This window comes from Falco rusticolus, chromosome 1 (genome assembly GCF_015220075.1).
Source record: "Falco rusticolus isolate bFalRus1 chromosome 1, bFalRus1.pri, whole genome shotgun sequence".
In the NCBI taxonomy this organism is placed as follows: Eukaryota; Metazoa; Chordata; class Aves; order Falconiformes; family Falconidae; genus Falco; species Falco rusticolus.
The window spans coordinates 1,890,542-1,904,059 of record NC_051187.1 but is presented as its reverse complement, the minus strand read 5'-3'; the positions used below and the strand labels follow the sequence as shown (position 1 = coordinate 1,904,059).

Sequence of the window (13,518 nt, the reverse complement as noted above, 5' to 3'; positions counted from 1 at the left end):
CGCCGCCCCCTGCGCGGCGCTGAGCGGCACTGCGCGCCCGCCGGCCCCGCCCCGCGGCGCGGCGCAGCCAATGGCGTGCGCGCCAGCCCCCGGGGGCCGGCCGCCCATTGGCGGAGCGCGCCCGAGCCGAAATCGCCGCGCAGAGTATTTATTCCCGCGCCGCGGCGCGGGCCGCAGAGCCGCGCTGGAGACCGGCGGGGCGCGCCCGCCCCCACGCTGCCACCGACGGCCGCCCCGGCCCCGCGCTGCCCACCGACGACCACCCGGCCCCGCGCTGCCCAGCCAGCCCCGGCCTCCCGCCACCCCGGGGTTTTGGGTTTTTTATTAATTTTTTTTGTACTTTTTTTTTTTTTTTTTTTCCCCCTGACTTTTCTCTCCTGCAACTTTCAAAAGTTTCTCCTCCTACCCTTGTTGGGTTTTGGGTCTTTTTTTTTTTTTTTAACTTAGACGAGTAGGGGAAAACAATAATAATAAAAAACTTTTGCAAACTTTTTCCAGCTTTCTCCCTCCTCTCTGTAGCTGGGCTTCACACTGGTGGAGACTCCGGTCACTCCTAGTTTTACATTTTTAACCATTCCCTGCCCTTTAGCCACCTGATTTTTTTATTATTATTATTTTTTCATCCCCTGTTCCCCCCTCTGCCACTGTCTCGCATGAATCTCCTAGACCCTTTCATGAAAATGACAGAAGAACAGGACAAATGTATCTCCGATGCCCCCAGCCCCACCATGTCGGATGACTCGGCCGGGTCCCCCTGCCCCTCTGGATCCGGCTCGGACACGGAGAACACCAGACCCCAAGAAAATACCTTCCCCAAGGGTGACCCAGACCTGAAGAAGGAGAGTGACGAGGACAAGTTCCCGGTGTGCATCCGAGAGGCAGTGAGCCAAGTGCTCAAGGGCTACGACTGGACCCTGGTCCCCATGCCGGTCCGGGTGAACGGATCCAGCAAAAACAAGCCCCACGTGAAGAGACCCATGAACGCCTTCATGGTGTGGGCACAGGCGGCCCGCAGGAAGCTGGCGGACCAGTACCCGCATCTGCACAATGCCGAGCTCAGCAAGACCCTGGGCAAGCTTTGGAGGTGAGTGCGGAGGCTGAGACCGGGCAGTGGCGGGGCAACGGGGGATGCTGGGGGACCAGGCTGCAGCCTGCAAAGTCCACTCCAGCAGCCAGAGGAGGTGGAGGAGGAAGGAGAGGATGGCTGCAAGGCTGGAAAACTCCCTGAAAACTTTTGCATGTGCTGGCAAACTTGTTTGGCATAGAAGAAGCCAGAATAGTAGGGAAAAAGTTGGGAAAGTGGTTCCCTGTGGCTGCCTTCTGATCTTGCAAGTGGTTTCTTTCCCTTGAGCAATGCTCGGGGTGGAAGCTGGCCCCGTTGGGCAGGAGGGGGCTGGGCAGGGGGCTGGCAGGACCCCCCACTGCCACCCAGCCAGCCTCCACAGCTGGGCGAGCAGGGCCTGCCTTGGCGATTGTTTGTTTGTGCGTGCTCTTGTCCAGGGGAAATGATGGTTTTTCTGGATTGCATCAGCTTGGCCCGGGAGGAGAGGCGATGCGGGGCGAGGGGAGGGGGTGGGAGAAGCCGGGCGCAGGGCAAGCGCCGGGGATGCTGTGCCAAGCCCTGGGTGGGTGGGTGGGTGGCTGCGATGAGTGGTGCATGGCTGGGTGCCCTCCAACTTCCAAAATAAGCAGGGAGGGGAGAAAAACAGAAGGAAAGTGAGTCACCTGGCCGCCTCTTACTCTGTGACTGCAGAAGGGAGGAGGAGGGGGGGGGCTGGAAATCCTAAATTTGCGGCCGCTCTTGCGGCAGGAGTAGAAAGCAGTAAGCAAAGCTGCCCTGGCAGGCAGCGACGGGGCCCTCGCCGAAAGCACCCCGGGGACCGGACGGGTGCCCTTGCAGGGACAGACAGAGTGGGGAGGGCAAGGGCCAGACCCTGCCGTGCCTCTTGCACCTCTTGTTTGGCCACCAATGCAATCTAGGGGGGCAGGGGGAGAGGAAGAGGGGGGCAACAACTGGCATGTGCCCCAGATTGGGGGTTCAACATTTGGGGGGATTGCATTGCTGTTCGGGGGGGATCCAGGGGAAAGGTTTGGGCTACTGTTAATGCCATGGGGGGGGGGGGAGCTGCTAATGCCCCCCCAAGCTGCAACTGACCTCTCACCCCATCCGTGTCCCCCCCAGGCTGTTGAACGAGAGTGAGAAACGTCCCTTCGTGGAGGAGGCCGAGCGGCTGCGGGTGCAGCACAAGAAGGACCATCCCGACTACAAGTATCAGCCGCGGCGGAGAAAGTCGGTGAAGAATGGGCAGTCGGAGCAGGAGGAAGGCTCCGAGCAAACCCACATCTCCCCCAACGCCATCTTCAAGGCGCTGCAGGCGGACTCCCCGCAGTCGTCCTCCAGCATCAGCGAGGTGCACTCCCCCGGGGAGCACTCGGGTAGGTGTTCAGGGGGTGCTGTGGGGCAGGGGCGTAAGTCGCGGCTACCTAAGGAGGGTCGCATCCCAAACCAGGGGAAATTGGGATGAGGTAAGAGGCGGTGGGGAAGGCGAGAGACCCAGAAACATGGTGAGAAGGGGATGGCTGCACCGCGGGAGGGGCAGAGCTGCCCACAAGCCTTGCCTGCAGCACGGGCACACCAATGCTCACCCCTGTGTGCCAGCCCCTACAGCCACCTCCACCCCCTCTGTCCATGAGAAATGCAAACCCGTATTTAACAGGAAAAAAAAAATGGAACAGAAGACAGCCCCACTTTTGCAGCTGAGGTCTGAAGGTTGGATTATTTAACCCCACGCGATACATCGGTGCTGATGGGGCTCGTATCTGTGCTCCTCGCACCTGAGGATGTTTGTGTTACCCTACACAACCGCTTTCCAAAGCAAATGCGCTGTTATCCAGCCAGGTTAACTAACCACAGACCGTGGGTTAACTATTAATGGCCTTACCGTGTCCGGCAGCACCCCCCACCTCAGGGAGCTGTGGGCACAGGGGTGCCCAGCCACAACACCCCCTTCATGCCCGTGCCCTTTCCTTCCTCCCGCAGGGCAATCGCAGGGCCCCCCCACGCCCCCCACCACCCCCAAGACGGACGCGCAGCCGGGCAAGCAGGACCTGAAGCGGGAGGGTCGCCCTCTGCAAGAAGGTGGCCGGCAGCCGCCCCACATCGACTTCCGAGATGTGGACATCGGCGAACTCAGCAGCGACGTCATCTCCAACATCGAGACCTTTGACGTCAATGAGTTTGACCAATACCTACCCCCCAACGGCCACCCGGGGGTCCCGGCCACCCACGGGCAGCCTGGCCAGGTCACCTACACGGGCAGCTACGGCATCAGCAGCACGTCGGGCTCGCCCGCTGGGGCTGGCCACGTCTGGATGTCGAAGCAGCAGCCACAGCCGCCGCAGCCCCCGCCGCAGCCCCAGCCGCAGGCACAGCATGGGCTGCCGGCGCTGAGCGGTGAGCAGGGCCAGGCGCAGCAGAGGACGCACATCAAGACGGAGCAGCTCAGCCCCAGCCACTACAGCGAGCAGCAGCAGCACTCCCCCCAGCAGATCAACTACAGCTCCTTCAACCTCCAGCACTACAGCTCCTCCTACCCCACCATCACCCGCTCCCAATACGACTACACCGACCACCAGAACTCCAGCTCCTACTACAGCCACGCCGCCGGCCAGAGCAGCAGCCTCTACTCCACCTTCACCTACATGAACCCCACGCAGCGCCCCATGTACACCCCCATTGCAGACACTTCTGGGGTCCCCTCCATTCCCCAGACCCACAGCCCACAGCACTGGGAACAGCCCGTCTACACACAGCTCACCAGACCCTAAAGCCATTAAACAAAAAGTAAGAAAAAAAAGAAGAAAAAGAAGTAATTAAAAAAAAAGAAGCAAGAAGAATGGAAAACTTCTGCAGACTTTTTCCTTCTTTGAAATTAAAATAATAATTAAAAAAATACGCTAAACTTCAAGCTAGCGGGGAGGAGAGAGCGCCTGGAGCCTTCTGCACTACAGCTACAGCATCCTCCAGGAAGCGGCCAGACCGCTCTAGAGAACCGGCAGAACTCGGTACAGACTTGCCAAGGACTGGACTTTAACTTTGCTTCCCGGGCGCGGTGTGGAGATGAGATTTCTAACCAACCAGCTCAGCTGTCTTATTCTCTGGACTTTTGTAATGATTTTTTTTAGCAGTAATTAAAAAAAAAAAAAAAGAAAAAAAGGGGGGGGGGCGGGGAGAAAAGAGAAAACTCGGAGTCCTCTGTGAGGAATATTCTCTATTTTAAATATTTTTTAGTATGTACTGTGTATGATTCGTTACCAATTTGAGGGGATTTATACATATTTTTTAGAGAATTTTTTTAAATGCTCTTATTTTTCCATCAGCTAAAAAATGACACTTAGTGGAGCAGTCCTAGGTTTTCTTGCAGAGGTATTTTTGTATAGATAAGTGTCTTTTTCTCTAAAAATAAAAAAAGCGAAACGGCGTGCTTTTAACTGGGAACAAAGCTCTGTGAAGTGGCCGGCGTCAGGCTTGGCGATGGTCAGCTCTGCAAGCTGAGATTGTGTGGGGATGAGCGTGGGAGAGGCTTTATTTTTCTAACTCATAGCAAAACCAGCCAGGAGGAGATTTTTAACTTTATTTTTTAAAACCTTGAGCCTTAAGAAAGAGAAAGGTGGTGGTTGTTGGTTTTTTTACAAAAAAAAAATAAATAAACCCACACACAAACAAACCCCCACACGCAGCAGAAAGTGCTGTCCCGAAGCCTTAAAGCAGCCCTGCGATAATCACTTGTCCCCAGCTCTGCCCGTCCCTGGGCTGGGGGGGGCTGAGCTCGACCCCCTCCGTGCAGCCCCCCCCCCCGCCCCAGGCCTGATGCAAAACCCATCCAGGGGCTCCTCTCTGCTTGCGGAACATCACAGATACTTTAAATTATTTATTTTGTGAGAAGAGCAGTTTTAAATCACAATTTTCTTTTTCATTTTGTTTTTGTTTTGTTTTTTTTTTTAACCTCCCTTCTATTTTAAGTCCTTTCAAAAGCAATTGCATTTGTCAGAGCATTATTTGGAAGGTAACCGTGCCTGTTAAATTATGGTCTAAACTGTAACCAGTCCTTTATTTATCTCTTTAATTCTTTTTTATTATTATTATTATTCTTTTTGGAATCTGTGTCCTGGGTTTGTACAAACTTGTGCCCTTCCTTTTTTTTCTTTTGTCTTAAGGATAAACTGGAAAAAAAAATAATTTGTACAAACTAAAGATTGCAAATGTAGCGTATCACTGAATCATTTGCCTTGTTTTCTGCCTCAGCTCTCTGGGACACATGAGCTCGTGCAAGGACGAGACCCATCGCCCCGGCTGTGCCACGGGGGCGGCCCCGTTTTAGCCTTCCACCCCCAAACTGGCATGACGTGGGGACACTGACATTGGTGAAGCTGTGGCTGAACAGTTAAGGATTGCTTTTTAAAAAAGACAGCGAACTTTTTTTATTTAAAAAAATGATATATTTGTTAACATTTTTTTTTTAGGGATTCAGTAGAAGAAAGAAAAATCTTAAAGCACTCTTATAATATGGCATCCTTCTATTTCTGTATAAAAGCGGATCTTTTTAAAGTATTTCTGTAACTTAAAAGACCTGTCATTTAAATCATATTTTGTCTTTAGGTAAGTTTTTGTTTTGTTTGTTTTGTTTGCAAGATCCTTCTCTTTGTGAAACTTACCTTTTGTTTGTTGGTTGGTTTTTTTTGTATATTATTGTTTGCAATAAATATACATTGTATCAAAAGTTAAACAGACCACCTGTGTCTGATTTATTAACAGCCTTCGAGCAAAGCTGGGGATGAGCTGAAGCCCCAGGATGGTTTTGGCTGCACTGGGGGGGACTGGGTATGTCCCTCCCCTTTCCCTAGTGCAGGTCCCCAGAGCCAGCCGGAGAGTAAGCGGAGCGAGGGAAGCCTTGGCAGGGCGTAGGGAAGCGCTGGGATTTGGAGATGGGAAAAACCAGACTTGGCTGTTCTGGGGGTGATCTCCAAAGGTGACAAATGAGCTCTGGCTGTCCCCAAGCCATGCTGGCTCTGGCCGCAGGCGCCGGGGGGTTGTCTGCTCTGAGCCGTCCCGGTTTGGGGTGAGCGGGCAGAGAGGGGCTGCCAAGGGGGTCTGAGCTTTCAGGTCATTCTTATAAAATTTCTCGCCAAAAAAGCTGAAATCCCCTAAACAGCCAAGTGGGACATGTATCATCCTCAAAGACCAATGTCACCGTTTGTCTCAGAGATGCAGCACAGGCACCTCAGCAAGGAAAGACACAGCCCACCCCCACCTCCTGGCATTACTTTTCCTATCAATCCCATCCCAGATAAACCACTGCTCCAAAACCGCCTGATTTCCAACCCTGCTGCTCCTTGGGAGCAGCTCGCTGTGCTCCAGGCAATCCAGCCCATTGCCACCTTGCCCCACCTTAACCTGCAGCATCACTTGCCATACCCCTGCCCTGGGGCACCTCTGTGCTGAGCTTGGCCAATCCTCTGCCCCACTGGTTTGCAACACTGAGAAGCATTCACACTGAGAAGCATTTGAGTCCTCTGCCCCGCTGGTTTGCAACACTGAGAAGTGTGCACCGGCTGCGGGCATCCTTGCAGAGGTCACTGGTGACGGCACAAACCTGTGTGAGTCCCCTCCCCTCCATTCCCTCCAAGGGCACAGTTATGCACATATGAAAACTTCCCCCAGGATGTCATAACTTGACCCAGGCTGTGTGGAAGACGCAGGTACCACGCGGCAGCCCCACGCCACGAGCCCAGCAGGCTACAGGACACCTCAGGGTGCTCCCACGGGGCACAGCACAGAACAGGGGCTACGCTGATAAACTTCGTCAGACCGATCTGATCAAACATCACCAAGTTTACTCTCTCCATACTCTTTACCTGGCCAAAAAGCCCATCTCTGACCCCAGCAGCCAGACCTGCTCCCCAGAGCAGCCAAGCTCAGCACCTCGGGGCAGGGATGCTGCTCGCAGCAGCCCCAGCGCAGAGCACAAGGAGCTCACGACTGCAATGCAAAGCCTCTGCACCGTTGTAAAATATTTACTCTCACTACAAGTAACACTTAAGCCAATTAACTGAAAGAGATTCATTTACTTTGTGCATTAGTTAGGGTCAGTGTCACTATTTACCTGTGCAATCAGCCACCACGGCTGGTGGGAACGCTTTGGTCCCAGCCATTTTTCTGCAGCACGTGGCAGGTTTCCCCTGCCCTGATCAGACTTTGCCCGCTGCAAGTTTGGGCTTTGCTGCTCCTTTGGAAAGAAGAATAAATATAACTACCGGAGTTATGGTGAGGAAGCCCCAGGAGCCCCAGGAAGAGCTTGGCAGGCCCACCACCGGCACGGCACCACCGGCAGGGCACCGAGAGCGGCAGCCAGCTGTAGGCACTTCAATAAACCAGTTAATGTCCTTCTGATGCTCATGGGGGTGGGGTGGGCTAGTACCCAGCGACAGGACAGCAAACATCCCAAAAATGGGACAGCCTTTGCCTGCCTGCAAACTCCAAGGGTCTACATCCCCCAGGTTGGCACCAGTAAGAAGCGGAGGGTGGGCACAGGGCAGAGCTGGGATGATCGCAAGCAGGCAGTGCTGTGATGAGCCACAGCAAGCCCCAGCTGCTCTTGGGGTCTGTGGTGACATTTCTGTCCCAACACAGCCATGCTCACCTCCCTCTCTCTCCCGCTCCATGAGCCAGCTCCACCTTCCAGCCGGAAGCATCCCAGGGATATCTTCCTTGGAAGAAACCAAAAGAGCAAAGCTCATGACCCAACCCTGGACCTATAATTTCTGCACTGTTTGCTTATGGTGTGGGCTTTAAAACTCTTGGCCTCCGTTCGCGAAAGCCAAGCTGGACACGGTCCCGGGCAGCTCCAAGCTTCCAGCCCACCCACCACCAAGGCTGTGCCCCTCACCACGGGGGATGGGGGTGGAGGGGTGGGCTGCTTTCTGCACAGGGGGCCAAAGGGGAGAGAAAAATGCTGGAAAAGCTGCAGAGCTTCAGGGGACTTTGTGCTGGAAAGCAGAGCAGGAGGAGGGGCGGCGGGGGGAATGAATACAAGGGAACTCTGACAATGCTGCAGGGCAGGTTTGAGCCGCAGCAGGTAAAGCGGGCGCAGGGACAGATGTGCACCAGGGCTGCTGCAATGCTGCGCGGCGGGTCGGGCAGCGCTGCGGGCAGGGCAGGGTGGGGGGGCACCGGTGGAGCCCCCCCAGCTCCTGCAGAAAGCCACAGGGTTGGGGTGGCGGTGGGCAGAGCGAGGCCGAGCCGTGCACCTGGCTGCTTTCCCCTTTGCCGTGCCGTACCGGGGCTTAGCAAGGAGTTTGCTTTTTGTTCATCGGGTCAGAAAATAATAAGCAAATAAAAAAAAAAACCCACAAACAAAAAAACAAAACGAACGGGGGGAATGTTTCAAAGCAGCCCTGGGGAGCCCCACAGCACACCCCTTCTCCTCTGCCTGGGTCCCTGTAATGCCCCGTTGGGCTGGGCTCTATGCCCGGCCAGCTACAGCCACACACAGCTCCGCCTGCAGCGGTGTCAGCTGCTCAGAAATGTAGCTTCAATTTGCATTTCCTCAGCCAGCTGTTCATGTTGACATCGTATTAAAGCCGGAGCTTTCTCCAAGAGAGAAGGCAAGATCACAGCCAGCTGTGCGCCAGGATCCTGGGATCGGCCGCGGCTCCTGCCCAGCTGTAGCGTTTGGGACATGGAACAGCGATATATCACAGCAGAGCCGGGCTCACGGCGAGTCAGCCGAGATTTGCTAGGGTTTCTCTTTTCCTTTTTCAGGGGCCAGTTCCAGGAGTCAGGTGGTTAAATGAGGTGGAGATTTATATGTCAAAGTGAAAAGCGCAAGCTGGGTTCCCCCCAGCATCTCAGCGTCAGGCCCCTCCCGGACCACACTCAGCAGCTGGCACTCCCCAACCCCTGGCCGGGAATTGCTGCCTCCACAGGAGAGATGTCTTAGGAAGGTGGGGGACGAAATGCAAGCCCTGCTTTCTTGGCTGATATCAGCAAGATTTGACTAAGGTGCTTGGATTCAATGCCGTAAAGATAAAACCATCTGGAAAAGATGGAGAGAGCAGAGAGCTTAGTGACACAAGGCACAAACGGGTCCAAGGAATTGGAAAGGATACTGAAGGAAAGCTGGAAAGCCTTAAACATCTCTAGCACAAGCCTCCTGCCTTTCAGGCTGTCTCACACCATCAGGATGGCAGTGGCTGGGGGTGCAGGTGGGATCGCTCGGGAAGCAGGTGCCAAGGATGCACTGTGCAATGCTGCAGGCCACTAAGCCACTGCTGTCCCCTCTGCCACCCCCAGCCTGGCTGCTCGCTGTCACCCAGGGGCTGCACCCACCAGCAAGGACCGCTCCTGCACCCACGTGCCTTGGCTTTGCAGGACCAGCTCCCGTGGTGCCAGGGCAGAGGGCTGGACGTGGCCAGAGCAAGTGGTCACACAGCACCCATCACACCCAAGACCATGCTAACAACGTGCGAGGGAGTGGAGGAGAAGGCTCCAGAGGACCCCTCCTCCTCCCCCAGTAACCTTCCTCCCCAGGGAGGAAGGTAAAGCCACCTCCAGTGCAGAATTAACCCCTCCAGAGCTGGAACGGGTTGTTACCGAGTGCAGGTCAAGCAGCAAAGCCCAGTGTCACCCACCTGTCCTGCAGATCCCAAAATTCCCAGGAACAGGCTACAGACACCACAGCCACTCACATCAGCGTGGGCACAGACATGCCGTAAGTGCTACTGCAATATAAATAATTGATCCTAAGGTGTCTCAGGGGCCATAAAGACCTCAATTGTTAGCTCCTTGGGTCAGAGCCCACCGCTTTACTACATGTTTGTACAAGGACTACTCTAATGGGGCGCTGAGCCGCAATTGGGGTCCTGAAGTGCTATTGTAATACAAATACTAATCATGCAACAGCCGTTATACAAGCAGCCCCTGCTCAGGGCTGCGCTCCGAAGGCTCATAAACCAGGCAAAGCTCTATTGAAGTCAACAGGAGCTTGGCCCATGCGTGGGGACCTGGATCAGAGCTGCTCAGCCAACCCTGCGGCTGTGAAATGCCAGTTTAATTCTGCATGTGTGTGTGTGCGTGCTTCTGTGTGCGTGCACACATGTGCACGCAGAGGCTGAGGCCATCAATGGCGAGTAGCTTGAGCTTTGAGACACCTTGTTTGTAGAGCTGGGGTGGGGAGGGGTGTTATTTCTTCATTAAAACAGAGTCATGTTTATAAGAGGCTCAATAAAAATCATTTGAAATAAGAAATAACGGCAACTATTCGAAGGGAAGGGAAACAAGCCTCCAAATTCACATTTCTAATTAATTACCTGCCTGGGAGCTGCTCTCAGTTTTTAGTGACTGAAACATTTTACGGGGAGAAAGTCTGAGAGCTCAGTCTGTGCAGCTTACGAGCGCTGTAACCGCAGCGCTCCGGGAGCGGAGATGCAATAACAGCTCTTCAGCCCGACAGAGAGAGGCATAACCAGGTCCAAGGGCTGCCCAAGCCAGACAGATGCAGCTATTCAGCCTGGAAACAAGTAAATTTTTAACAAGGTCGTAGCTCTGATTTGAGGAAACCCACAGGCTGAGTAACGTGTGGCCGTCCTGAGATGGCCACGTGCAGAAGACACCCACGTGGAGTCAGAGCTGCAGAGGTACCAGCACAGTGACAACCTGGCCCTGTCCCCTGCCCTGCAGCAGGTCAGCTCCAACCCCTGGATTGGGCGTCACCTTCATCATCCTCCTTAAAAACCCCATCGGGATCTGCACCCTATGGAGTTCAGATCCACAGTCTATTTTCCCAGCATTTTAGGGGACAGTTTCAGTCCCCAGACCGGAGTTTCCTTCAATACAAAGTGACATGCCTCATTAGTGGAAAGGATGAAACCCTCGTCGCTCAACGTGACGACTTAGACGTGGTCCTCCAGCTCAGCATGGGCAGGATAGGGCTTCTGCCCAGCCACCCTCCCCGGTCCCCTGCTCGCCCTGAGATGTGTCAGAGAGAGGGAAAAAAATAACCACCAACCAAAAGCTTTACATTTGATTTTCCTTCCCCCAGCGTGGGGATTAATTGCACACGTTGTCTGGGCAGAAACCAACTATCACCAAGCAAAGTCTCACTCCATAAATTTTAAACTGCTAATAATAAGGCTGGACAGGAGTTTTAAAGCTTCAGTAGACAGTTTACAATTAACCTACTCCTGTCAGCTGGAAAATCACCTTACAATGTGATTCCAGTTCACGTCTGACTCACTTTGAGAGTTAGAAACTGCTTTTGAAACCCGGTAAACGTATCGTGCAGAGCTGGGAGGAAGGTCTGAGGGGCAGTTTCAGCCCAGACCTGACCAGAATTTCTCCCAACATTGGGACAGGTTGTCACCAGGTGTCACGCAGGGCTGCCAGCCTGTCCCTTGGGAGCTGGAAACCAACCTCCCCAAATTTTGAAGCTCTCTGGACCCACCCCAGTCACATTTTTACCTTCTGCTCCAAAAGGACAAAAAACCTGGGTCAACACAGCTTTGATTCAGCAGTTGCAATGCAGGTGAGGGAGAGGGAGATGTGGATTTTGAAGTCCCAAACTACCAGAGATGCATAGGGGATGCCACGGAGCATAGGACATCCTCACCACACCAGCCCTGTTGCGTCCTGATTCTCCATGGGCTTTTCCCAAGCCGTCCAAGCTGGGAGGTGGAATCCATGAGTTGGAGCCACCATCCCAGCGGTCACCTCCCGACTGAGCCAAGCTAACCAGGTCTACATGGACATCCCTATGGCGCGATGACGAGTTACATCCCTAGAACTCAGTTGTGTCCAAAACCCTCTCCTCCCTCTTTTACCAGCTCACTCACAACTTTTTAAGGATAAAAAGCATACTATGAAGAAAACGTGGAGTTCCTTTGGTGACCAGCACATATGTTTAGGGAAGTTTGGGCACCCAAAACAGCCTACAACCTCACAGACCAAGACTTTGGCCACAGCCACAAGGTGAAGTTTCAAAAAGGTCCCATCTGAAATATCTTTTTGTAAAAAAACCCAAAACAATAGTGAATTGCATTAGTGAGGAGTAAGTTGGGGCGGCGGGAGACACCCAGTCATTTTCTGTGATTAAAAGGCAAATTTTATTCCTCTAGAAACTTGGAAGCAAATGTGGCGTTGCTATGGTTTCACACCCACTGGCTGGAAATGACAATATTAGCAGGGTGACCTGGTAATTAGAAACTGTGCCCCCAGGTCAGACTGCGGAGAAAATAAAGAGAGATTACGGAGTCCTAAAGACACAGCATAATGCTGCGGGCTCCTGGGCTCCCTACCTTTTATAACCGGCCCATTTAAATGCAGATTATGACTTTCCACCTGGGGCTGCTAATCTGTCTCACAGCCAGATCAAACAATAAGGCATCTCTCCGCACTGTGGGGCCAGGGTGCTTTCGAGCTCGGTCTGTCATCAGGTCTGTCAGTCTGTCTATCCCCCTTTTCTCAGGGTAAAACCCAGAGTTTTTCATTCACAGATGATTATTTTTCCACCCTGGATGTTTACATCTTCCTCTCCCTCCCCCAAACCCCAACGATTTGGAGCAAACCAGACTCAGATTTTCCTGTCGGTGATGCAATGCAAAACAAGGGGGAGCAGTCAAGCTCATTAGCATTGGGCTGGCATGCACTCAGTTTGGGGGGGAAGGATTATGCAGCGATACTGAGATAGCAGGAGGGTGATTTCAAGGAAGCAGGTGACTCCTCTCAGGCCAGCATCCTATGATGGCATGAGAATGGCTCAAGGACTCAGAGTCACTCTCAGCCCAGCAGATCCTACTGGTTTCAACTGGGTTAGGGTGGGTAGATGCATGTCATCCCCCATGGGAGCTACCTGCCCCAGCACCTGGGCCATCCCATGGCTCCAGCCCTCCCCCTGATGAGATGTCTCATGGACACAAGCAGCATCTATGTCGACAGCATCTGGAGACCACACTTCAGACAGGGAAGACAACCCCTGTGTGTCTGAAACAGGGTAAGATACCTGCCTATCAAAGCAGGGGGGAAGTCTCGGAGATCCAGCACTTGTTCTGGTCCCCAGCTCACCTTGGCCATCAGCCTGATGAGCCTTCCGGTGTGCAGAACCTCCCACCCCAGTAAAGTAAGCGTGCTCCATCCCTGCCACTCTCCACAGAAGGTTGCTGAGCCTGGGGTCTGATCAAGGCAAAAGCTGTCAAGGTATTTTTAGCTGTGTTTTCTCTGGTGGCAGCTGGTGGCGGTGGCTGGGTGGTGACTGTCCTCACACAGGACTCGCATGGTATACAAGGACGTTAGAAAGAAACAACACAGAAGTAATCCCTGTAAGCTGGACATGAAAAAGCCATCCCCCATTTTAAACGCAGACAGTGGGTAACGCCAGTATCATTAAAGCCAGATGACTCCATCAACACCAACAGAGAGTGAAAGGTTTAAGCTCCTTAGACTCTTGCACCTGGCCCTTTTAACGC

At 53.6% G+C, this 13,518-nt stretch overlaps 1 protein-coding gene across 1 annotated transcript; it reads left to right on the top strand.

Moving 5' to 3' along the window:
• Nucleotides 1-541: 541 nt before the first annotated feature.
• Nucleotides 542-5,280, top strand: SOX9 (SRY-box transcription factor 9). The gene is made up of 3 exons (XM_037404556.1): nt 542-1,084; nt 2,183-2,436; nt 3,041-5,280. Exons 1-3 carry the CDS (start codon nt 654-656, stop codon nt 3,826-3,828), a joined length of 1,473 nt encoding a protein of 490 aa, XP_037260453.1. The 5' UTR covers nt 542-653; the 3' UTR covers nt 3,829-5,280.
• Nucleotides 5,281-13,518: the final 8,238 nt, after the last annotated feature.

Coding starts and splice junctions, on each gene's coding strand:
- SOX9 (XM_037404556.1), top strand. CDS start 654: ATGAATCTCCTAGACCCTTTCATGAAAATGACAGAAGAACAGGACAAA. Junction 1,085..2,182: donor ACCCTGGGCAAGCTTTGGAG/GTGAGTGCGGAG, acceptor TGTCCCCCCCAG/GCTGTTGAACGAGAGTGAGA. Junction 2,437..3,040: donor CTCCCCCGGGGAGCACTCGG/GTAGGTGTTCAG, acceptor TTCCTCCCGCAG/GGCAATCGCAGGGCCCCCCC.